This window comes from Strix uralensis, chromosome 9 (assembly GCF_047716275.1).
Source record: "Strix uralensis isolate ZFMK-TIS-50842 chromosome 9, bStrUra1, whole genome shotgun sequence".
NCBI lineage: Eukaryota > Metazoa > Chordata > Aves > Strigiformes > Strigidae > Strix > Strix uralensis.
In genome coordinates, this window is record NC_133980.1 from 30,154,207 (window position 1) to 30,181,129 (window position 26,923).

The 26,923-nt window shown below is 41.8% G+C and overlaps 1 protein-coding gene across 4 annotated transcripts in view; it reads right to left on the reverse strand.

Moving 5' to 3' along the window:
- FARP2 (FERM, ARH/RhoGEF and pleckstrin domain protein 2) overlaps positions 1-26,923 on the reverse strand; it is an 82,252-nt gene that overhangs the window by 16,553 nt on the left and 38,776 nt on the right. For all 4 annotated transcript variants that reach the window (XM_074878094.1, XM_074878096.1, XM_074878095.1 and 1 more), the window contains 7 exons: positions 24,672-24,819; positions 23,246-23,335; positions 21,785-21,948; positions 21,572-21,640; positions 20,402-20,459; positions 19,467-19,707; positions 5,905-6,083 (listed from right to left, as the gene is read on the reverse strand). In XM_074878094.1, the coding sequence (XP_074734195.1) occupies positions 5,905-6,083; positions 19,467-19,707; positions 20,402-20,459; positions 21,572-21,640; positions 21,785-21,948; positions 23,246-23,335; positions 24,672-24,819 (949 nt within the window). The remainder of the gene's footprint in view (positions 1-5,904; positions 6,084-19,466; positions 19,708-20,401; positions 20,460-21,571; positions 21,641-21,784; positions 21,949-23,245; positions 23,336-24,671; positions 24,820-26,923) is intronic.

Genomic DNA, 26,923 nt, shown 5'->3' on the forward strand with positions numbered 1-26,923 from the left:
CTCAGTGCTACTAAACCTTCATCTCAATATCGCTAACGGAGGAGATGTTCTCCTGGTTGCTCGGTAACGTATCTGTTGAGTCCATCCACACAGAATCCCTGGAGGTGTGCATCCCCAAACAATTAAATTTTGAGAAATCTGGTCTCTTTTTAAGTTATCTTATGCTAGTTACTGTCGTCCCACGCATCAGACCTCTCCCTAGAGGAACCAGAGGATATACTTCCACATACTTCTCTCCACAGCCACCATCTTAACTTTAATGTACCCGTCTCAGGTACATGGTGTCAGAGGAAGGTCCCACCTAATCTTGGCTTCAAGTATTTTTTTATTTTTACTTGGGCTATTTACCTGACTGTAGCCTCATAAACCCTCAAAATGCTGCTGAACTTCAGTGGGCATCTTTCTGAAACAGCCTCTTCCCAAAGGATACAACATCATTTTTCTGACTTCCCTGGAGACAGAGGTGACACAGCTCTTATCTCACTTCCCAGCTTCCTCCTGCAGCACTTCCCTGTCCTGAAACACCTTGTTTATAAACCAGTGGAACAACACACACTAGTTTGACTATAACTTCATCAGTCTCTTACATGATATGAGAATTACTGCTGCCAGGTACGGTTTTTTGTGCGACACAGCTGTGCGTATGCTGCCTCCTGGGCTCTGCACAAGACACTATAGTGCACAATGCCCTTAAGGGACTAATTTCTATGGAAAAAATAGAGCTTTCCAAGGCAAATCAAAGCTGGGTTATGGAATCAAACACAGGCTGCAACAGGAGATCACAGGGAGCCGCATCTCTGTAGCCATGGCAGAGATGACCCTGCTGCGAGCTCTGCACAGCATCACTGAACACATGCGCATCCACTGGCTTCATCCCTCCCCTCAGCATCACCTCTCTCTGCTCAGGAGACTCCCCAGCAGCCTCCCAGCTCACCTGGACCTGCCACCATCTCATACCCACTTAAACAGCTACTTGAAGAGTTACCCTCAAGCAATGTATATCATCTAGTATATTCTTGAGAACTCTGGAAAGGACCCCGCCGGTCCCCAGTTCACACCTTGTGCTTTGATCCTCACTCAAGTGCTTTTTCCACAGCCTCAAGAATATTTTTCTGAATTGTTTCTTCCTTGAAAACTTACAGAGCATGAAGGCATGCAAAACCACACCGTGTCCACCACCTCATACTTTTCATAGCCTGCATGAATTATCTTTTTCATCCCCTTTGAGCACTTTGCAGGTTTTCACTTTATTCAACAGCTGGCTGCGTTCTAGCTTGAGGCACAGAAGCTGCCTTTCATTTCCCAAGCATCTTCTCTTCCCTTCTCCCTCCCCACTGCATCATAATCTTATGTTTACTCTCTGAAGTTCCTGCTGCTTCCCAAAGTGCTCCCTGCTGAAATTTAGTGCCCTCAATTTTCTTTCTCTTGGTCTTGCACCAGTTCTAACTGAATCCCCTGCGCTGAGTCCTGGCAGCAGCTGCTAGGCAGATCCTGTACCAGAAGCACCAAAAAGCAGTACAGCTGTCACAGCGCAACAGGGGCTCTGCCAAACACCTTCATTACTGGTCAAGCACTGCGAGAGGAAAGAAAATCAATTCACACCTGAAAAAAATAAACACAAGAACTCTCCGAGGAGGCAGTCTGCTTCCAAAGTCCAAAGAAAATGTTCCTACAACCACAGCAGGCATCAAGGCAAATACCCCCACTTGGAAAAACTAGTATTTCTCTGTATTATGTACACACAGTCCCACCTGGAAGCCTTCAAACACTCACTAGATGCAGCTCACGTCAAGTGAAAAGCTCTACTTTGAACCTATAAAGGCCAAAGATAAAGGACTATGAGACTAAGAAAGACCTTCCTGTCTGCCTTGCACCTAGATCACAATGTCACAAAACTAGCAAGTCCAGAAATAAATAAATAGTAATTCCATGCACACAAAAATGCTTAACTTTTCACTTCAATGACCAGACTTCAGCAGTGTTAAAAATAACACTGGCTGGGGTAAACTCACCAAAAAAAAAAAAAAAAAAAAAAATCACACCAAAAAAGTCCAGCTTCTACACCCTTTTAAAGTAGGTTGCTACAACCAATCTCCAGCAGGAAAGGAGCAGGGAGAAATCTGTCAGCAAGATGAAAGACAACCACAGTGACTTTAGAAGAACAACGTAACAAGAAAACTCAGCTTTCTCAAGGTTTCAGTACAGCGACAGCAGCATCACAGCAGCATGGAGTGGAAAGCACACACTGCAGGAGTTGAAGAGTTTGCTGAAGAGTTTACATACAAATGCCCTGATTAACCAGGTGGAATTATACAGCAGCATCAGCACCCTTAAAATCAGCGCTCTGTTAATAGAGATATTGTAAGATTACATTTTTTCTTGTACAATAAAGCTGTAAAACTGCTGTGAAATTTAACCAATTTAACAGTGGTTTCTGCCCAGGTTTGTTTCTCTTAAAATACTGTCTTTGAATGGACATCGAAGCCTTGTAAGACTCAGAAGCTGACCAAGCTTAAGACCGATTACAATAAAAGAGCTTTCCAGGATTCTCACTTTTATAAATGGGTTTCAGCCTGAATGACAATGCACGCTGCTGAAATATCAGACTTTGCAGAATGAGGCACAAAGGATTGGGCTTCAGCATTTAGAACAGATAATGCAGTCACTGCTCGTTATTTGCAGGCTATACTATGCCTGCTATAAGGATAAATGAGAGGAAGGAATTAAAAAAAACACTATTGAAAACTAATGGTAGAGTGGTGTGTCAAAGCTATAAACTGTACCTTGAAAAGCCTAAATCAGATAAGGGAGGCTGAAAGCTGGGGGTAGGTGGGTGGACACAAACCAGCGCTTATTCATACCACAACCACACTGTGGGTGGTTCTCAACAGCATTGCACCGTCAGACTTGGTGGTTTGGGGTCTCCAGGAGAAGAGTGCCTGCAGGACTGTCCTGCCAAGAGCTGCTTGCACCTCTCATGTTGCAGCACTTGGCCCCACGGAGCTGCACAGCAGATCTCAGAAAGGTCCGTTAGCATTCAGGAGCGATTACAGGAGAAGGGACCTGTGGAAGCACTAAATCCAGTGTGGCACCTTTGCTCGTGGTGAGATTTCTGAATGTTCCCTGAGCAGCTGAGAGTCAGCACATACAGTGCAGAGATCTCTGGATCATCAACTGAAACAAGAGTGAGCAAGCTTGCACCCGCTGGCACCAACAAGTACCCAAAGACATGGTGAAGACAGCAAACAGGATAGGCCTGTGACCACCTTGTCTGAGGATCCTGACAGAGGTAAGACAACCAGAACATTGGATGGGGCGAGCAGAACACCAGGAGCAAAGAGCACACAAGGTGGTTTCTTTGAGGCTGTGCAGAAAACTATAGATTACAGTGTGGCCACTGACTCCATAAGGAACTGAGTTTGGACGATAGAGCCTCCCTTGCACTGTAATGAAAGGTCCTGGGTCCTTCTCAAGTACCAAAGAGTCAACGAACCTGGGTGCACTCTTTCTCCTTCTGCAAGCAGACAAGGCAAGGCAAGGGGAGCAAAGCAGCTTGCAGAAAAACGGTCACAGAAGTCTGCTGTTAGGTGGACTTCTCCATTTTACCAGGAGAAATGCAGTGTTCAGTTTGTCAGATACTACATACCATGTCCCTACAAAGGCAAAGTCTGGGAATTTGTTATCCACATCTGAAAAGCAGTCAAAGAATGCACATGTCAACATATGTACACGTACACACTCATATATTTTTCCTGAGTGCATCTAAATGTTTGGAGTCTTTGCTTAAGAAAGAGGACTAGCTGGCTGGACTAGAAGATTTCAAGACGTCCCGTCCAACCTCAATGATTCCGTGGCTGCACATTCTTGTTATTAATAGCAACCACCGTGAAAGCCTGATAACATGGTGCAGCGCGGATAAAAAAGAACATCTGAATCACACACTGACATCTGGCCATCTCTGTATTTTGAAAAACTGTGGAGGCACATGAGGCACTCCTTACCAAAGCACAGGATCAGATGTCAGTATGAAGCAGTACATAAGCCCTGCTGGACGGAGCAGAGGAGGCGTGCTGCACTGAGTACGTAAGACACTGGAGAAGTTTCTGGAAGAGCTAGGTCAGAATTTGTGGATTACCACCACTTACCTCACCTTTCAGAAAGGCTCCGCAGCGTTCGAGTGCACAAGAGGATATGGATATAGCTGATGCACTGGGGCAGAGAGGCCTTCCTTGGCGGTGCTGAAGCACAGAGTGAGGAGCTGAAGCTCATGTCTCAAGGACTGAAGGTGAAGGGGCCTCCAGAACAAGAACATTTTATAATTAGGATTACCCGAGAAAGCAAGGGTGAATCCTGAGCTCTACAGGGGGATGAGGCAAACCCCACATCATGTTGGGGAGTTCCAGTTAAAGCAACCACTGCTTACAGGTGGAAAGAAAGGGAAGGAGCCTAGGCTAAGGATACCTAGACACAAGCACATCTTGAAGGCCCAAAGTTGTTCCTGTTCTAAGACTTGTTGCACCCACAAAAGTCAGGGGCATTTTTACCCCCCTCTTTTCAGAAAGCAAGCCTCAAGCTTCCTCAAGGCCAGAGCACTATCCACCTCTCACCAGACAGAAGAGTCAGCCATGGAGAGGACAGCTCCAATGACACAGCCAGCTCTGCTGAACAAGCCTGTGACTGACTGGGTGTAAAAGGATTCACTGTGATGCCTGCTGCTGAGAAAGCTGAAGGTGAGCTCAAGTCCTCTAGAGCCCGAGAGGAAGACCTCAGGAGCACTCTAAATGTCCTGTTACCAGGAAGAATTGCTTGGACGACCAATGAACGGTGAGATTGACCAGTGAGATGGTGGTAAGACTGTGTGGGAAGTAAGGAACCTAGGAAGAACACACCTTATATACTAACAAATGTAAACTCTGTGTTATTCTCTATTCTGGTAACCAAAATTATTTTCTAATGCATTTTTGTTAATGACACACAGCACTTGGCACAGACAGCACAGTTCAGTGAGCTGACATGGGTTAAACATGACAGCATTCAGCAAAGACAAGGCCAGGTTCAGTGACACCATGTGGCAGTTTTTTATTGCTGAATGAGCCAAACGCAACTCATTTTCAGAACTGACAGCCACCTCCCCCACCAGCCTTGCAGTGTACCGTCCTGGCGAGAATCACCTTGAACAATTCACCTGCTCTGGAGTGTCCTTTCAATAGTCTCAGCACCTAGACACGGGTTTTTTACATCCTAATATAATAGTTACACAGCCCAAAAAGTGCCAAGTGCACTGCTACTGTTTTACATCAAATATTGTTTCTCCCAAACAGCTCATCTCAGGAAGCCATGTCTTTTAGAATATCTCAAGTTGGAAAGGACCCGTAAGGATCATCTAGTCCAACTCCCTGCTCCTTGCAGAACTACCTAAAACTAAACCACATGTCTAAGAGCGTTGTCCAGACGCTCCTTGAACTCTTACAGGCTTAGTGCCATGACCACTTCCCTGGGGAGCCTGTTCCAGGGACCGACCACCCTCTCAGTGAAGAACCTTTTCCTAATGTCCAATCTGAACTCTTGTTTCCTTTCTGGGCTATAAATGGCAGATTTTGAGCACAGTTCCCTGCTACGCTGGGGCCCTCAGCAGCTGTTCCTGCTAAAACAGTGGGAGGTGGTCCCAGCAGCAGATGCCAAGACCCCCCCTATGCCAAGAGGGCAGCATGGACTCCTGTCACAACAGCGAGATACACAGACTCGACCAAACCTTCAGCACTGGAGTTAGCATTAACCACCAAACACATCTGTTCTACTACAAAACATAATGCAATCAACTTTCGGGGACCAGCAAGCACAGCTCCTCACGCGAAACCATCGCTTTTCTCGTGACGTGAATTCCCAGTCGCGTCATTATCTTACCTTACGTTTCATTTCGTCATCCTCTTCTATCCTGGCACCGCCAGCATCGCTGAGGACAGGACTCAGAAGAGGAGATGAACCCTGGCTGGCTGCATTCAAGTTCACCTGAAATGCTGGGTTCAAGCCCAGGGGACTCTTCAGCATGAGGGAAGAGAGCTGAGGATGGTCCACCGGGCGGCCTGGGTGGGAAGAGAACGAGAAGATGGAGTGGAAAAGGAGAGGAAATGGTTTCAAAGATAGTGCATCTAAAACTACTACCCACTGTTACTGTAAACCATAATTGCAATCTCGTATTATTTAAGAAAAAGCAAAAGAAAAAAAAAAGAAAAAAAGGCATATACATCCAAAGGTTTAAGTGAGTATCTCAAAGCAAACCGAGTGTTCCCTGCAACCCAGCCGTCACATGGCAGCACAGTAGGGACAGACACCTTTACAGCTGCATTTAAGGGAAAGGATAAACTGTTTAGTGTCTAGGAAAAAGTGCTCAAATCCTGTTTGCTTTTGTTGAGTAGCAGCACAGTTCGCAACATAGGATCATACTGCAGTAACAAGAACACAGCTTTTAATTTTTCTTTTTTAAAATAAGAATTACTTTTCACCCCAGGGAAAAGCTAGGACAAATCATTCCACTCCAGAAGGTAAAGCTTGTTAAAAATACATTCAGAAATCAGGAAATCTCCAAAATTGTACCAATGGGAGGGGAAAACGTGTTGCTAAACAGAAGGGAGCATGCAAGAGATTTCATTCCTGGCTCTTCTAAGTATATGAATAGAATAATTTACTGATCTCAAAGAAGAACAATTTTGCAGCACCGACTATTAACTGGATGGACACAACCCTCTCGCACAGCAAAACCTGTCTGAAGCAGGAGTAACATGCTTTGGATTACTAATGGTTGGTTTTTTCATATTATTATTTAATTTGACACATAAGGCAGCGTTACAGTGAATTTAAGCCTATGAACAGCAGCTGCTCTCCTCTCTTCTGCAGACTCCTCAGAAACAGCACAGAGACACCCCTCAGGGGTTCACAGTGAAAATGATTGTTCAAGAAGCTCTGCTTTTTGGGACCAAGCAAAGGCAACAGACGCTCCAGATACTCACACTACACCCACAAAATTCCTACCTAAGCTCACCTTTTTTTTTTTTTCTGATCTTCCCTATGACAGACAGACAAGCTTTGTCTGATCAGGCTACTGAATAGGTACCAAGCACTTGAGTTTCTACAGCTTTCACCACACTGCTCAATCACTGAGCCACACTTGCAACCCTCCCCGGTCATGATATGTCGTGTGTTACAAGCAGAGAGCAAGGGCTAAATCACCTGACCGAAGGCAAACAGAAGCAAAAAATGCCAACTCATCAGTTCCCAGACTACTGAAAAATCATCCCAAAAGGCTTAAAAAAAAAAGAAATCAATCAGCCCCTGTGGATAGCCAGTATCTCTCAACACAGACACAAGGCACGCGTGCTGGAGGAGGAGGAGGAGTTCTGAGCTTTTTGATGGCTAATGGCAGGAGTGGCTGCTGCTCTCGGGCTCAGGAAGCCCAATCCCGGCAAGGCGGCGGCAGCGTGACAATGGCAGCGAGCCCGGGCGTATTTTCACATTGACAAATGCAGGAAGCTAAACAGTGCTGCACTCGGTCACCTGGAAGAGATTCAGATCATCGAGGCTACGCAGTTAACTATTAATACACTAGTCAAGCACAGTCATTCTGGAGCAGATTTTTGATTCTGCCTGAGCATTTTCTTCCTTCCCTCTGCTTTCAATATTAGCCCAGGAAAGCAAGAACGTCTGGCATTTGTTTCACCTATACAGGGACCAGAGTTTATGGAAAGTTTGCTTTTACATGTCAGGGATGCTGAAACAACAGCTTAAAACCAAACCAGCTACAAACTTACAGGGGTGAGGAGCTTCTTTAAATTCTTGGAATTCAACATGATGTAGCGACACGTTCCAGAATTTGTAACTTGAACTGGACAGACTGAATGTTTAGATACAAGGGGAGCAAAAGGGATGTAGCTTGCTACAAACCCCACTGCCTGCCTATTTCAATGAAGTTGTTCTAGTTTTTATCACCTCCAACAGAAGCTGGCCATTAAATTAATTGTGAACACTCGCTCATTTGTATCTGACAGCAAGAGCCCTGTTTCCTAAAGCCTGAGTGATTTATGAAAATGAGAGGCACGTTCAGCTCCCCGAGAAGCCTGAATCAACAAGCAGAAGATGCTGAAGCATAGGGCTTCCCCTCTCCCCAAGCCTGGGAGGGGACTAACCTACAGAAGCAAGAGGCGTTTGCATCTTCGGGGGCAGGAGTGCCCTTCCCCTACATGCCAATAGCTACAGGACACCCTGCAGCCTGCTGCTCATCTCCCTAGGATGAAAGCATCAAAGAATTCAGGAAGGAGCTGTTACAGATGCAACTTGTAATAGGCTGTCAAATAGCAAATTCTGCAAAGGGACTTCAAAGTTAATGGGACTTCCAAAATTTGTCTTTTCTAGAAAGGACTATAAAATGTCATGGAGCAGCCCAGGTTAGCTTTTTTGCCAACATTTGTTTAAATGTTTGATATAAACTCAATACGATGGCGTATCTTGGCAGATGACCTTACAAGCGTGTACTGAAATTTTCATTCTCGTAATCCAACAGTATTTCTCCACTAGAACAGCAAGGGGGGAGCTCCCAGTCAAGCAGGTAAGACGTACAGCAGTTCTCTACTCTCCAGGGGAAGGATGGCAAAGGAAGAATCCATGCAACAGTCAGAGCAGCCGCTTTCAACAGCTGTTCAATGTAGAAAACTCCTAATTAGGTAGAAATACTGGTGTGAGGGTCAAAACGTGTGAATGATTTCCTCAGACATCCAACCCCGGTGCAGCGAGATCTTCCCTGCCCCGCAGGCAGCAGCATCCTCCAGGTTTATGAAAAAGGACTCTTCACCAAGAGGGACATTTCCATGTTTCAACATTCTGCAGGAAGTGGAAATTCATTCTCTACACGTAAGTCATAACACAAACATCGCAAGGCGGGAAGCCTCGCTGTAAGCTGGAGTCAGGGTTTCCAGGCCATGACATGAGTATTCAGTGATGTAAACCAGTCCCTCACAGACACGACTGCATCCTGTACACGACAAATTTCTGCTTTCACATCACACACAAATGCATTTAACTCAGTGCAACATCAGAAAACGTGTCAGCTCGGTGTAGTAATCCACATACTCACAGATCTTTAAGAATACTAATACTTCTTAGTTAATTACACTAATAGTTATAATCACGTATCCTTAAGCGAACAAACCCACAGTTTCATAAAAACACCAGCATGCATATAATTGAAAAAAAAATATCAAGTCTAACAGTAAAACATTGCAAAAGCCCTGTAGTTTGCATGAACACAGCCATGGACTTCAGTGAGGATGCTAGCCTTATCTTTCACAGCTACTGGATAACACTGTCAAACTCTTTTATTATGCTGCCTCTTTTGTCCAGGTATAAAAATGCAAAAACCTCTATCTAATATATAAAACTATGACTTAATACAAAGTTTGTCCACTCCACTCTTTAGTGAGAGGATCTTCAGTATATACAGATGTAAAGGTTCATACTCAAATATATTTAGAATATTACACAAAACTGGTCAAGAAGTTCATTATGGGATTACAGAACAACCTTTAAGCTAGCTGCTGCAACCAAGACCTTACCTTGTATTTTCTTCAAGAGTACTCGAATTTTCTTTTTTTTTATACACCTATTTAGTGACAATGCCCAAAAATCCATTCTTATTTGCCTCACTAATAGCAATACAGCAGACATCATCTCTAACCTGCCAGGCATCTCACAGGGAATACACTTTTTACCCCTTGCAAATTTTAGATATGTGGGTAGTGAAGGAAAATTTTGGAAAACTACCCCTCTGACGTCAATCAGCAATGCCAGAGAACACAAGGAAGAACACACGCAGCAGCCGAATTTTAAGTCTGACTTGTAATTTACTACATTAGCATAAACCAGTTTTGGTCCCGTATTAGAGAAAGCAGCAGACAACATGCTAGGGAGATGAAACCACCTTCCTGATCAAACTTCGAGAGTAAAAAGAAACTGGTATTTATAACTATTCTCTGCAAAAAGAAAAAAACGAGTAAGAGAAGAACACCTGTTGGATTACTTTCTCAACCGTAACACTAAATTTTATCATTTGAACCATCAGGAGCTTCTGAATTTCTGAAATCAGTTGTGTGATGCCTCTGCTCTACTGAACTACTAGAAGATGTCCATATATATACTAAGACTTTTTTTTTTGTGTCTGTGTGGTTATAAAACAAGTTAAATTGAAGCATACTAATAAAATAGTTAAGGGATAGAATATTTCATGCCTTTGAACTACCACAAAATGAAATGGGAGGGTGGGGGGAAGACTTAAAATTGTGTGCCTGAGTTTTAATTGCAGCTTTAATTTAAAAGTGGCTCTGGAAAACTGGCATGCTAAACCCCAACATGTCATTTTTCTGTGTGCCTTGAGAAGCATGTCAGCTGACATTCAGAAAAAGCTTTTGCCTTTCTCCTGCTATCCTCTTGTCGGTACTACGTACTTAGAAGTGTAAAGCAAAAATCTGTTTCTTTTGAAAAAATTCTGGTCTGTGGGAAACATTCAGCTCCAGCAGGAACAGGGAGGTAGACCAGGTCTGAGGTAGAATCTGGACTTAAAAAAAAAAAAATATATCACTGCAGCCATGGTGATGCTAATGGAAAAGACAAGAGTTTGATTTTCAGATCTGAAATATCAAATCTAGGATCTGTCATACCTTCCATTACCAAGATCACCGGCTATCTGTTGTTTCAGAAAGAGAAGCTCACAGCTCTGTGGGCTTTCCTCCCAGATTAATACAATTTTAAATGGTACAAGTTCCCACTAGGGGACTAGGCCAGTTTATTGCAATACAGGCTTTGCTAATTATATTCATATTATTCATTATTCATTATATTCATATATACTAGCTTTAAGTAGAAGCAGACTTCATTTGGTTTACACTGAGATAAGCTCGATGATAAGACAATAAGTTTCTGGCATCACTTCTCAGTTATTTTTCAGAGGATATTTACATTCTTCAACCTAAATTCAATCTCTCCACACAAAGCCAGATTTGAGTGCAAAGCTTGACAAAACCAGAATGCAAGTAGGGGTTCCATCAGCTTTACGCTTGACGCTTAAAATAATTCAAAGGCAGACAACAAAAATAGTATCCCAATAACAAAGAGCATTATTGGATGGACTATAAAAATAAATTAAATTTATGTGAGGTTCAAATGTTAGCAATTCGACTCCTTATCAAAAGGGAGTGCCCCTTGTTTTTCACCAGTTGATTCCCTTTAAAGATGTGACTTTATTATTATTACTACTACTACTACTTCAAACAGATGAGATTCTTTTTGCCCTAAAGCACTGCAGTGGCTGACCAGAAGACGATGGAAGCCCACTCAGAGCCCCCTCCTGCCCAATGCCCTGCTGAACCCATCACATGCATAGACCAAATGATTATTTCTAGAGTGAAAGCGTTCTGCGAGCTAACGTAATACAACTGATGTCCTGGAATATCCCAAATCTTCCTTATTTTAAAGTATCACAACTAATACATTTTTTCCCCTGCAAATCTTCCCTTTAAAATAATGAGGGATAGTTGAGAGATAGGGAGTCTTGAAAAAAAAAAATAATTATTTAAGAGCACAAAAAAATTATCTAAGGGATTTTAAATCCAAAGATTTCTTTCTTTCTTATCCTGCAATGGGTACAGATCACATTAAATGTTAAAGCATGTTTATTGCCCTTGGCACGTGCCCCAGTGAAACTGTATGTACCTGTGAAGTTACACCTACACGCGATACTGTAGGAGAGTCCTAACGTTGGTCCCAGTTTTACAGTTACGTCCAGGATCCGAAACAACCGCCCTTCTTTTGCCACCTTCCCCCACCTTGTAAAGGCTACACTATTTGCAGGCAAAAAAGAATATGCATCTGTTGTTATAGAGGGCAGATTGTAAACTTTTATACTCTCACAGTGTTAAGCAGAAACCTCTTTATGCTGCATTGACAGTGCTGATCTCTCTGTGCTCAAACTATGACTTTGCACAAACCTTTGTTTGCAGCACCGCTGAAGTGAACGGTCAGGGTTTCAACCTAAATCGCTGATTTATGTCAGGTACATATTTTCCTTAAGTCTATCTAAAATTGGTTTAACTTTGCAACAAAAACGAAGCAAAGTTAATCAAATTTAACCCCTGTAATAAAATGATGTAACATGCTATGTTCTAAAATCTCCTGATGTTTGAAAGGGAGTCAGAGTCAGTTCTCCCCAATAATTTCTCCTTGCTGAAAAGTAAAGTTTTTTGGAGCAGGTGCTTTCATTTTTTTATAACTCAACAAACATAATATGGAGAATGATTTTAAAAAAAAGTCATCAATTCAAACTAGCCCAGAAACCTGCTTGGTTTGCTTATGCAAGTACTACTTGTTTACCCGATTCAGGAAAAGAGGATTTACCCATACAGCGGTCAGACTCCCGAAGGAGAACTTTCAACCTAGAAAACATGCCATTGCCTCCATCCTATGTTTGCAATAAAGGACAGGCTTCCAATAAAAACAAATATACAGGAGAGAGTTTGAAGGACATACCCAATTTAAGAGAAAATGTCTCCACAATAAACATAATTCCTATAGTGAAATCTGAACTTTCAGTCCCATTTGTATCCCAAGCAAAAGGTCTGCACAAAACAGTAATTTGAAAACCACACACCAATATTTGCCCCAGCTGTGCTCTACTTTCAACAAAGGGGTACAGGAGGAAAACTGCCTGGAGAAATCTGGTAATAACACTCTAAGATGCCTTGGCTAGGAGAACAAATATTTATTCTATTTCAAACACAAGGGTAATGAAAAATAAAGCTAAAAAGCCCACGTTGTCATTTATATCAAAGTTTTCCTTATTTTATTGCATAAACAATTAAAATTATGAATTAGTACAAATCCGTAGGTTCATAACCGGCAATCTGAACAGACACAAAGGTATTAAAAATCCCAACATGTAATTCAATAAAACATTTACCATATAAAAGATAAAGTTCAAGAGATCAATTAAGAAATTCCAGCCCCTCTTTGTTATCTTAATGTAATCCTTTCCTAAAAGAGTAGCACCTATTTGTTGGGCAGTCACTCTAACCAAGGCACGGGTATCCCTGCACACATTGATAAACGGGCGTTTTGGGTTTCTCACCGACCTGCGGGGCTGTCCCAAGCCACCCCCGCGGCTGCCATCCGAGCCTTGTGCCTCTGAGCAACAGCAGAATGTCGTGACTTTGGAAAATTTAGAGTGACGCCTTCCCCACAAACCAGGTTCAATGAACCACGCTCCAAATTTGAAACCAGCAAATCTACAGCCCACCTGGTGGACTGATCCTATGATTGCCCATGAGCAGATAATAAATTAAGTGGATTTTATGATATGTTTGGAACTGTAAAGTCTCCCCATATTCATCCCAGAGAGTGTATGTGTATACCCATACATATACACATAGCTTTTGTGACAAGTGCGATGTAAGAACTACTAAAAATTAGAGGTTATGACAGCTAAAAGACTACACTGAAAATTGTATCATTCGTTCAATCAATACCTGACAATTATGGCTTAGAATGTTTTACAAAATGACAATAATGGGAATGACTTACCGACAGGTTTGCACCAAAAAGCACAAAATCATAATGACTTTTATTAGTGTCTCCATGAAATCTTACCCTTATCAAGATTTGCAACTAAACAAAAACTACCACCACAAAACCCCCAAAAACCCCAGCACCATGCCAAAACCGAGCCACCAACCAAAAAAAAAAAAAAAATCCCTTCAACAAAATCACCTATGACCACAATTCAAATATACACAGGAAAAAGGAGATCAATACGTGATATTATCCAGCAACTCTGAAATTCACTGGAAATTAAAGTGAAAATTGAGAGTAGATCAATATATTGCTGTATTCCATCCTAAGAGAAAATATGATAAGTCCTGGGAAATATAGGGCATGTATTACTTGAATAATAAGTACTTTAAATTACAAAGTCTACACACGATAGATAGCACAGGGCAGTAAGGTTTACCAAAGTTGAACTAGGTGGTGAGAGAGTCAGAGAATATTCTATGACCCATGTTTTGTGCAAATTAAAGAGTTCTAGTAACTGCATACACAAAGATCAAAAATGTTTTGATGTGGTGCTTTACATTTAATAAATGTGTTTAAGCGTAGAATGGCTGCGAGTATACACATACAGGTGCAGATTAAATTACCTACTCCAGACACACATTTCTTAGTGTCTTTTAGTCGCACTGCAACGCGCAAGTCGAGTACCACAAGAGAGCTAAACCCACCGGTTTAACTCATTTTGAAAAGCTGCTAATATTGACATACTTTCTATGGCTGCATGTTTGCTATCATAGGAAAACAGAGAAGCGGAAGGATGGAGAACAGCCCTGTTTCACTGAGGAGCAGGAGCAGTGGCTCTGGCATGTTCCCTTTGCTGAGCTGCTGCTGCAACAGCTCGTGGATACACAGTTTGGAGCAGGAGAACAAACCTGGAAACCCCAGTGCTTCTCCATACTGGAAAAGTATGGTACTAAAACTTGTACATTGAGTAGAAATATACGTACCTATGTAAGTCCCCCCTCAGCCTCCCACAGGTGGGGGCAGAGAGCAAATTTGAAACAACATACCTGCAGAAGCAACAGTGTCAGGGGGAGGAGAGGACAACCACTCACTTGCCATGGACAAGTGAAGGTTTGCACCTAGGCTTTCATCTGCTCCTACCACAGCTTCTCAAATGCCTTCTTCTCAAGCCAAGCGTGCATTGGGATACTTGACAAAGATCTGATTTTCTCTATGCAATCTCCTCCTTTTTTCATACCATGCAACCCACGCAGCAGCTTTCGCTGCTCAGGGTCTGCAAGGGTCCCAGCTCTCTCTGTCAGGTGGCTGGCACCAACTTCACACCTGCCAGCATACTACTCACCTCCTTGAAAAGAAAACTTGTGTGCTCAGGAAAAAAACAGAAATCAGTACTGGGAACTAAATTTTAGTAGTATCAACACTGTAAAAAGAAAACAAAACAAACCACAAGGAGTAACACTGAAAGCTTAGCAGCATCACTGGTACTCAGGACATAACCACACTGCACTGAAGTTCACCGGTTCCCTTACGCTACCCAAAGACAAACAACACGGACAAAGGATGGAAAGCCCTTCCTTCTCTCACCTCCTGCCACCTCAGGAGACAGCTGGGGAAGAACAGGATGCCTGGCATGGTTCTACCGCACTAAAATAACTCACAACTGGTGCTCAAGTTCACTGCGAAGCACCGAGCTGTCCCGTTCCCTTGAAGGCAAGGCTGGTTTTCTCTCCATCTCTACTGGAAAGTGAATCTGAACTTATCCCTCTGGAGGAAATGATGGAGAACCTTTTCTCAGAACTTTCTTGCTATAGTAAAAATGTATTTATGAACTAACTATTCTCTCTTTTGTGCCTATCTGGGAAACCATGAACAAACCAACAGAGCTAAGCATGCAACGATATCCTCAGAAGTCATATAGCTTTGAAAATCAGAAAAGCCCAGAAAGAAACCATGACAGGTACATGCTATCAGTTAGCAACAGCAAAGACATAACGAGCAGGCGTCAGGGGTCCAGGCAGCAGCACTGAACTCTCACACAACCTGCAAGTACACCACGGTGTGCCATCCTGGCAAGGGATATCGGCTTGTAGGTGCTGACCAGCACCATCTTTGCACAAGCACTCCAATTCTAGGTATAGAGAGGAGTCAGATGGTGTGAAGGATCAGTGTTCCTGTTGACACCTGTAACTAAAACCTTCATCTGAACAGCTCCATACCCAGGTCAAAGCTCCCCCCAACCCCACCCTCACCCTCTGGATCCACACATCTTGCTCTAAGCTAAAGTACCGAGATCCCAGTCACTTCCATTTCTTTAGAAAACAAAAAGGGCATTACATTAAGACTCCTTTTTTTTTTTTTTTAAATCCCTGAGATTTAAAATTGCCAATAAAAGATCTGCATAGTTGCAAAATACAGGAAGAAAAACATTGAAGACGCCTTTACAAACTAACTGCGGTGCAAGAAAACACACTGGCAAGCCTTCTCTCAGGATTGCCAAGCATGTTTACTGAAAATACAGGCAGTTTTTTCCTAAGACCTTTTGAAAACCTATAGAATTCAGTTGGATTTATTCCCATATTAAGCACATGTAGAGAGAATGCTTGTGATTGAGGCACAGAACATGAAACGGAGGCAGACACGGTTATATGTAAATAGCTGAATCCTGATTGTTTTTTTAAAAGAGCAAAGAAATTAACAGCCTTTCTCTAAATCTTTAGCTACTTTTTTGTCCCCACCTCCACCACCTGTAAGAGTTTGCAGACAGAATTCTGTCTTTTTTCTGTTTTTCTTTTCTAAGAATGTAGTTCATTGTGGGAAGAAAATCAGACAAACCACCTAAAAACATACTTAGAGGTACCAGCTTTGGACACAACAAAGAGCTCCTCCAAGTGCCTATTTAGAGCTATCACATTACACATCCACATCACCATCTCCACAGGTATGAATAAAGTCACACAAAGAGCCAGAACACACACTCAACAGAAGGAAAAAAGAAACAAAACCCCACAAAAAATACATAGCACTTATAAACAAAAAAAGAGCAATCAAACTGCTGTACATTCCTGTAGGTCCAAACTAACACTTTGTTCTAAATGTGCTTTGATTTCCGTGCCACTGGCAAAGGTGACACGTTTCTCGTGGAACAACAGTGATTCCACTCACAGTAACCACAACATAAAAGCAAGTGCTGTGAAGGATAATCATACCTTGGTGAAAACTAAACTAGAAGAAATAGGTGACTAAAGGAGGTTTTACCTCCTCGTGTTCTACCATATGTTGAGAGGAATTCCCTTGAATTATCCCTCTATAATTCCCTCTAGTTATCAGAATTTTGAGAAATAATAGTATTTTATAAAATGTTTGAGTAAAGAATGAAGGTGTTTTAGCGATATATCAAAACCACATTTAAGAAAACTGATAGGAATAATATCAAGCATGAAGTTATGCTTGTAACTGTAAGCTGCTGATTTTGGAGGCATTGATTGTACTAGTACTGCACACTCTCTGCAAAAGGACTGAAAACTGGGCAACAGGGAACCCCAGAACCAGATGGCTGAAGGAGATGATGCGTTCCGTCAGGTGTTACGTATTTCACATTCTTGCTTGTACAAAAGCAAAATACTCTACAAAATGCTACTGCAAGCTGAAGCTCAGAATTTCATCCCCTCCCCAATCCATCAGATTGGTAGACAGGAAGGACACTTCACAACTTTTACTGTTTCACTTCAATAAACGTTGCTAAATTAGGTGTGAACAGTTCAGTAACTATCTTTTCAATTGCGCTTTCAAACTTACAGATCAAGTCTCAGGTCAAAGTCACCTGACTAAAAAAAACTTTAAAAAGCACTGAAGCTCTGTCACCTACAGGATGCACTCTTCACATCTCAATTCCTCAGAAAGATTACGGTATTTTTCTGAATACAGCCCATATTTTAAAGAAAAAGTTAAAGCTGTCACCAGGTTTACCACCACTTCTCTGCCACAGAGAAAGAACACTTTTATGAATGAATTTGTAGGCATTTTTATGCAGAGTGATTAAATAAAGAAAAAGAAGGTGAGACAAGATGCAGTGGGGATTAAGTGCTTTTATAGTCTATGCATATATCTCCAAACTGCTGCAAAGCAGAAGGGTACTTGTTTGCTGCTGGACTGAAGGCACTTTGAAGTCAGGAAACACAACGATTGTCTTCACAAGGATTTTTGGCGACTGCTAGTTTCATTTGGTTGTGTTCACATTCCTGCTCCTAAACTACCACGTAGGTTATTTATTCTCCGAAGTATACCACAGACATGTTGCATAGGTTGATATTTTAAAAATTTTCCTTCATAGTTGATTTGAAGATTGTCCATTTTTCTGATTGTGGAAACAAAAAAAAAAAAACCCAAAACGAGGACTCTCACTGCAGTGCAGGAAAACAGCTAATTTACTGGATGTGGCCCCTTGTTAACAAGCACGTGTACAAGTGACTGTTGCATTCAGGTGTTGGATGAACGGCATATTATATCAGACTCTTACAGATATGTTTATAACCAAAGAAATCCTTCAATATACTGTAATTTGTGATGTCTGCATGAGCCAGCTGATGACACTTAACTGCTCGGAAATCAGTGCTTTTTTCCTAAATGCAGTATTTTCCAGACATCAGAGCCACATTCTGGATGCAGTGTGATGCATATAATGCAGCACCAAAGCTAGGATGCCTTGAGGGAAACTGAAGAGGTACATTGAAAAAAAAATCAATTATGTTATGTCATTTAAAATCCAGCCACTGGATTAGAGTTTTCTTGCTTAAAGTGACTGACGCCACACCCTTTTGACTTCTAAGGCTGAAGAGGATAGAGGGATCCATCACAAAAATCAAGAACCAGTCAATTGACATGTGCCTTCTCTGTCCAGTCTTCTTGCGTGAGATTTTTTAAGTTATTCTGAAAGTCAAAAGCAAAGTTATCACCAGTGGCTTGAGCAAAAGGGTTACTAAAGAAAAGGTTTACATCCAGTGGCGCAGCAGTTTCGGAGTCCCAGGAGTCCGTGTCTGTGCTGCTGGAGTCTTCCGTGGTGGTAGGCGGATAGCTCAGCTGTTCCAGCTGGTCAATAATGTCCGTGAACTGAAAGGCTGAGCTGGACTCGGAGCGGACCGAGTAGGCAGGGAAGTTCACCATGGAACTGGCCTCGGAATGGTTCGCGGAGCTGTACGCCTGCAGGGAGGAGGTACCGTTCAGCGGCAAATTATTGAGGGAGCTGCTCTCGGAGCGGTTGTTGATGAGCGAACTCGTTTCTGACGGGCTCAAGAGGCTTTGCATTCTGCTTGCTTGGGCTTTCACCTCAAACAGCTCCGAGGTATCTGATGGTCTCTCATTGCCATTGAAATCGCTCCCTTCTTCAAATTCAAACTCATCTTCCATATTCATATCCACCGCTTCGGTTGAGTACCTGTCAGGGCTTGACTGAGAAGAGGCTGTGTTTTGCTGAAGGGCTTCTGTAGTTAAGCCAGGCGACTCTGACACGTGCTTAGAGAAATCAGAGCCCTGTAACTCTAAACCACTGTACACATATGAAAACGCCTCAGAGCCCCCAGCAAAAAAGGAAATTTCTGCTGGGTCATCATCAATAAATTCCTCTGACACCTGTAACTGTGAATTTGTCAATGTGAAAAGAGGGGCACCCCGACTGCCGTGCTGCTGCTCTTGTTCAGCAACAAAACCACCTGTGGTAAAGTCATCCTCATCATTGTCATTTTTACAAACAGCGACCCTGCTCTCCTTACTACTCCTCTCTAAATCTAGATCTAAACCGCAACCACTCTCAACAAGAGGACAAGCAGGGTTACAGTTTCCTGCAACACTACCAAACCCAACACCTTGGAGCACGGGAGATCCAGGCTGCTGCATCAGTTTCCTCCCCGCTGCTTCTGCTGGCACTGCAGTGTTTTTTTCTGGAATCCTTGTGTATGGTGCTCGGGGGTCCAAAGAGGAAGGGCTGGTTTCTGCAAAGATGGGCAGGACAGGAGTAGGAATGGCTGATGAGTGAACTGAGTGGAAGGGGGCAGCTGCTGAGGCAGGAGACCCTGGGGTTCTCAAGCCCTCAGTGAATGGGACACTCTAAAAGGAAAAAAAAAGTAGAAACACAACAGATAAAAAGATTTTTATAATACATAAAACCAAATGCAACATCCAGTTCCTGATGCAGAAGGAACACGTGCTTCAAAAGAGCTCACTTTACAGCAAACAAAACAGATCCAGTAGCCCCAGTAAGAGGCGAGATCTTTTTTCCTGAATTCTGATAACTGGATGGAAAATTAAATCCGTGTATTTTATAGCCTCTGCTGAAAAAGCATCCACAAGGGAAAGTAACACAAAACAATGACAGTGAAATCCTCTGATGCTTCCTTAACCTCTCGCATGTAAAGCAAGTGCAATCAGTGAAACACTTGTTTCTTGCCACTGATTGTAGAAGGCATCTATGCAATGAACTCAAGACTTCCACAGAAGGCAGTTAGATAGTACCTGAAGACAAACTAATCCTCTGAGATAACATACTAGAAAGTACGACATTTTCTTTTTAGTTAAGCTGAACTCTGAAAAGGAAAATATTACTTTACACTGCCTTGGCTACAACAACCAGAACTGATACCACCCACAAAAAGAAGAAAAACTGTGCATCAGGGACAACGATCGAACAGTGAAAGCAATTCCAGACAAACAGTTGACTGGGATCACCTTTCCTTCCCCGTGGTCTCGGAAAGCTGTCTGTCAGCTTCCCTGACTGCAGTGGTGAGCGTGCTGCAGAACTGACCTGTTTTGGCACATCGGTGTTGGAAGCACGAGTGGATGCTCTGGCTTTGCTGTGCCTCCTGTGGAACAAAGAGAATCCTGTGAGTATCCAAGACGTGAATCAGCCTTCTCCCTTCCCCATTCAGCTATTTCCATTCTGGTAGCCAACAGAAACATCTCAAGCTGTATTTTATCATGTTTTGTCAATAACTAGTTCAACAAGAGTTGTAAATTAAACAATGCAGGAGTAAGAAACGTACAGAAAATGGAACAAAGCAAGATCCAGATCATTCATACCACTGAAGGAGCAACTTGGGGGAGAAGACTAGACTAAACAGCACATTTGGTTTAACTTCTTCCTTTGTCATCAGTATAAACATCTACAAATGAATGGCTTCAAAACCAGAATGAGTTAAACTGTAACAATTTTACAAACAACTTGCAATTCGCTCAACTCTATAATTTATGGCACATAAAATTCTGTATGTTACACCCCGAAAAGTGGTATCCTGCATCACACTTGTGGTTAGGTTCATTCTATGGCAATATTTTACTAGAAAATCAATCCTTCATACAGAAAGGGAGCTCAGCTGGAGTCCAAGACATTAAAAGTATTTATTAATAATAGATGAAGGCAAGCTTCTTAAAATTCCTATTAAGTTCCTATAATCTTTCAGATGAAAGACTACAGAGAGTTTTCCACATGTAGACAGGATGGTTTCATATCAAAGTAAATGACAACTTTATAATGAAAATGCACGTTCTTTACTTATTTATTTATACATTCATAAACGAATGAGTATTTAAGGTCACGGTTTCAGACTTGCAGATCCCAAGTTCAATTCTGTGCTCTGCCACTGGCCACTTACATAGCTACAGTGACACACAAACACGTCCTCACTAATTTTAGTAAATCCTCAAAACATACTGAACTTCTAGATGGCTAAGTCACACATTGTCCATGGATATTAAAATGCAGTACTGAAACTTTTCTAGGTTTCTTTACATCACCACAATATTCTACATTTTTTAAATCTAGTTCATCTACCTTAAATTTGAGGTAGACCTTAATAACTGGGAAGTCAGCAAATGACCATGCCTCCAAGCATCACTTAGAAACACTGAAATTTAGGAAATAGAGGCACTGTGAAAGTCTCGACTACATTCACCTTGCAAAGTTATTTGTACTTACCTTTCATATGGGGTTTTCTTCATCCCACTGTCCTTAATATAATCCACCAGTTGCTTCTGAGTTCGTCCACTGTGAACCCACAAAAGTACAAACATTATGAAATGCAGTGGATGAGAAATATAGATGGAATTACTTTAGAATACTTTTTCCTTTTGATCTCGTTTTCTAAGACACAAGGAATTCAGCTTTAATAAATCTGTTGTTTCTCCCTACCTGTATCTGAATGATGACCCTCTGGTGAAGAACACTGCTTTAGCCTTTGGCTTTGGCTGATCAAAGAGCCTAAAGAATGTGTGATATTCAACACAGATTTTCCAGAAGTTCTTACACTCATCCCTACTTCCCAAAAGAAACTCCAATGTATCTTGATATGGGCCCTGAGGACAAAACACAAAAGCTAAGTAGCACATAAAATGGTAATGGAGGAGAAAAGGAGTGTACAAATACATGCCAATAAAAAGGCTGAACTCCAGTGAGGTGAAATATTTCGCTAAGTCCCTTCTCATATATCTTAAAGCAATGGAAGTGATTTTGAATGCAGTTTAAAATCACTGAAGAGCTTTCAAAAATATTTCTTTACCTTGAAACTGTAAAAATGTTTAAAATGCACTTGACTTTAGAAACATGCTCGATATAATCCACCTTAAGAAATATGGATCACGAAGTTTGTAATTTGAGATAAATTACAATATTTCAGTGAAATAGTACCCATTTTAAAATACTTCTTCCTCAGAAGTTCTGAGGCTTGTCTCACTTCCTGAGATTTAGACAAGACTGGAAAATACTGCATATGTCAGAGTAGAGTTACCACATGAAATTTCTGAGGGTGTCTTTGTGAGACACATTACTACACATGCAGACGGTGTGTCCTGCTTCAGCTTTCCTTGATTCATGTAGCTATAGTATGCCCAAAGATTTTTTCCCCCCATTTTAATACAACTCTGTGTTGAACATAATCCAGTCACCCAGTGTGGAAGCAACAACTCTGATGACATCTGCAATCAAAATCATCGACTTTAAATCAGCCAAGCATGAAAAATAACACTTCTGCTATACAGACATACAGAAAAGATATGGCTGTAGCAAAAGTAATCACAGAGTCCTTAAAATTAAGCTCTAACAACATAATCTCAGCCATCTATTCTTTCCTGAGGTGTACCGGGTTATCCTCATCTGAATCAAGGGACTATCTACCAGATTGTTCATTTCAGCAGCACATATTCAACAAGTTCCTAGAGGAAACAGTCATATAAAGCAATCACTGTTTGTATCAGCAGTGTACTAACTATAGTGTTCTTTTAAGGAGCCTTATGTTCATGAGTGTGTTAACCTCCATTTATATCCAAGGGAAATATTAAATGTAACTTTTTCAGAGTAAAAGTACTGAGGCAGGATGCACTAAATACCTGGGGTTTATTTTTTTTCTATCTTACATTTCCACATGTGTATGCCTACGCCAAGGATAAGCTGAGGCAGATACACGGAACCTAAAAATCTAACATGACAGCCATGGGGTGGGAAAGGAAAGATTTTTACTTGAATGAGGAAGCCAAGCGTACCCTGATGAGGTTGTTTTATAAAATTACAAACTCTAGAATTTTTCATAATAAAATTAAGTATACACATTTTTTTCAACACTGACCAGCCTACTATTACAGTAAAACTTACACAGACCTCTGGGTGGAGTTTAATTAGGAATCTTTTCCTCTTGAAGCTTAATTTACGGACCTTTGACCAGTTGAAGGTATTGATTTTCGTATTACCCTGTATTAAAATGACAACAGGTAAAAGTTGGCAGAAGCTTCAGAAGAGCAGCAAACAAAATTCTGTTGCAGGCATATAGATATATGCATGTGCACACACACCACCTCCCCAACCCATTCTGTTGGATTTTTATTTCTGCTGACAATATTCCCGTAAACAATTTTATCTTCCAGTACAGGGATAGCTGCTACAAGTGTGTGATTTCTGTCTGTGTCTGTGTACACACTATAAAACTGAATGAAAACCTAGAGAACTGGATGGGAAAGGAAGGTTTCAACCTCACCAATATGCAGGATACTTTATGGTATGAGCAAGTTCAGGGTTTCAGTTTATTTAACGTGCTTTATTTTCCTCTAGACACAACTCTAGACACGCTCCTCCAAGCCTATTTTTGTAACTTGGCAGTATATATATACTGAGGAGTACTTGTCACACACACAATGAATCCTGCTGACCTCCCTTGCTCACAAGCCTGTTTATCTGGCTAAAACTGGTCTAAAACCAGGCTCTGCCTTCACCCTGCTGCCTACATCAGCCCTCCCCACACCAGTGGCTCCCAAAGCCTTGGGGTAGGACCCCATCAGCACTCACTACCACAGCAATTCTCCTGTCACCCTCTATAGCCAAAGGGAGATGAAAAATGGTACTTCATGAGAAAGACCCAAATGAGCTGAAATGATGGAAACCTCAGGGGCTGAGAGGCCACTGAGGAGGACCAAGAGGAATTGCAGGACTGCAGTGGCTCCTGTGTCTCTGAGGAGAAGCTGCCCCCAGTAACAAAAGAATGGGTAAGACACAAAGTGAACGGAAAATGAGTGCCCAAATGGAAATATTTCAGTAGGTTGACTGCCTGTGTGTTTTGGGGGGAGGAAAATAATATGATCACATTCATAAAGAGAACTCTGATCATCAAGTCACTTATTTAATACAACAAAAGTAGTAATTTTAAGTGGTCCAATCACTTCAATGAAACAGCACTTCTATACACCAACAGCAACGTTTTTCCAGCAAAAATACACTGTAACATTAAAACAAGTGAAACTGAACCAAAATTCCAGGACTGTACCAAATGAACTGATGTCTGAACACATATGTAATTTTCAAATAGTCAACAAAAACCTTTCTATTTTGGCGTCACAGTTGATTTTGTGGATTTTGATGCTCCTCTCTCTGCACCAACAAGGGCAAGCTGGGGGCTAAAATGACACTCCCTTGACCATAAAAATGTGCTAAGTTTTAAAATCAGAGACACCTGAAGTTAAAATTAGAGACTTGCTCTCAAGACGTGCTAATGGAAAGACAGACACACATACTCAGTTCGCCCTTCCCACTTTACCTGGAACACCAGCACACCCATGTGTGAAACAGCTAGATTAATTTTGGTGCCCTCGCGATCAGATGCAAGGTGAAATCTGATGCCATACATCTCCAGTTTCCGAGCAATTTCAAGCACTTGAAAGTCTGATTCCGCAGGAGTCTGACCCCTACAGTGAGGAAGAAAAATAAAGTTTTAAGAATAATCTGATTTGCCAACATAGCAAACGCACTTAAGTCTTAACTCTGGCACTAAGTGAGAATTTTCTATCTCATCTAGTTGGGCAGTTTCACTCCAAATTAAGTATTACACTGAAATTTTTGTCATAGGAGCAATATGCAATGGCAGATGACCAACCTAAGACGCATCCCATAGACAGAGGCACCGAAACAAATGTTAACTAGTTCAGAGCTTTTTCAGTTTAGAAACCATAAAGTCAAACAAATCAGAGTTCAATCCACAATCTCCTCCTTCTGCTTGCTTGTACACACATTAATATTAACTAGATAAAAAGTGAGAGGTGAAAGAGCTGCACAGACAGCATGACACAAACAAAGCAAATATTGCAACAGAATGACCCATTTCAGGTAGGGTTTTGGGACTACATCAGATTTATTATGCTAGTACTATCAGGTGCAATGCATTCCCCCAGTCTTTGGCTGTATGTTTTCCTCCTTGCCAAGGAATCCAGAGATGGATTTTTAAAATGAAGCATCATCTGCTGTTGAAATGACTTTTGAGAACAGGAGGAAGCTGTACCCACATGGAGCACCTCCTTTCTGAGTGTGCACAAAGTCCAGGCAAGCAGTAGAGACTATCACAGACCGGCACACAGCAGCCACAGATTCATTTACTTCTCCGCAAGTTCACTGAAAACAAACAACTGACATTTTGTTTTCCTGCATGACAGAATAGTCCTGTATCTTTGGTTTTTTTTCCCTCCCCCCATTTTTCTCCACGAGGGGGAGTTTACTGGATTATACTGCTGGCTCTCAGGAACAGGAGGGGTGGCCATGGACCCTGTGTCTGGGCTCGTCAGCAGAGTCACTGCAGAGAAAAGAGGCCCACGGAGCAGGAGAGGTGCAGTCCCTGAAATGCCTCTTGCCCAGGACACAGAAGGCAGTGCAGAGCTCTCGTGCCACCAAGGTATGAGAGACCCAAGACCCCAATATATGGACCACCCAAAAAATATATGATTTCAACCCAAAAATATATAATTTCACAAGTCTTGAAATGATCTAGTGAAGCACTGGTACTTGTATTGACAAGACGTTTTCTCTACAAGTCAAAACTGTCTCCATCATCCTGACAGGGGGTTTAGGATACTCCAAGAGTAAGCAAATGCTGCCACAGAAATGAATGAGTTCTTGCCACTGAACATACCCCAGTTATGCTGCAAAGTAAAAAAGTCCTTATTATAAACACAAGCCTGTCGCCTAAGGTAGTCTCTGAACTAAAAATATACTGCAAGACAACATCACCACCCAATTTTAGGCACAAATACTGTCCAGGAGAACTAGCTAAGGCAGGAAACCCTTCTCCGGTTCTAACTCCACAGAAACACAAGCAGCACAGGACCTGCCAGGGCACTAGAATCGGTGAGGCTGCTTCGGCCACAGCTGTATAAAGTGACCCCTACATCCCTACTGAAAATTATTAGAAATAATAAATATTACTTTCCTTCCAAGCAAGTGCCACATGAGCCAGCTATGCTAGTGCACTGATTGAATTGTTCCTGCAATGTCCAAGTTCACTAGGATAAAAGTAACAGTACAAGGAAGATGTGGGATAAAAATTGAGTATTATTCTATTTGCAACCAACTAGTGCTGAAGCCAGATTAGATTCCTGCACACACAAAGACAAATTTTAAAAATCCTGTGTTCCAATAAATGGCCTTCCTTCCATAAATCTGTGTTTCCTTTCATTAAAACAGATGATAAACTATTTGTAGTATGATCTATTTTCATCTACTATGTCATGCCAACTACAACACTGGCACTAAATAAATTCTCCTGCTACCCTGACTTGCCTTTCTAGGCATGCTCCTTAAAAACACCTCCTTCTACTACTGATAGTCCTGTTTTAGATTAAACAACTTTTTGCTCCATATGGAGCACTTTTAAATATAAACCGAGCATATTAAAGTGACTGTTTATTACATCTGAATTTATCAGAAACAGGGATGACAATACATATTAACTGTATGTTGGAACTGTCTCTACAATTCAGAGTGCAATTATGAAACTTATTTAGTATGCTAACATTTTAAAAA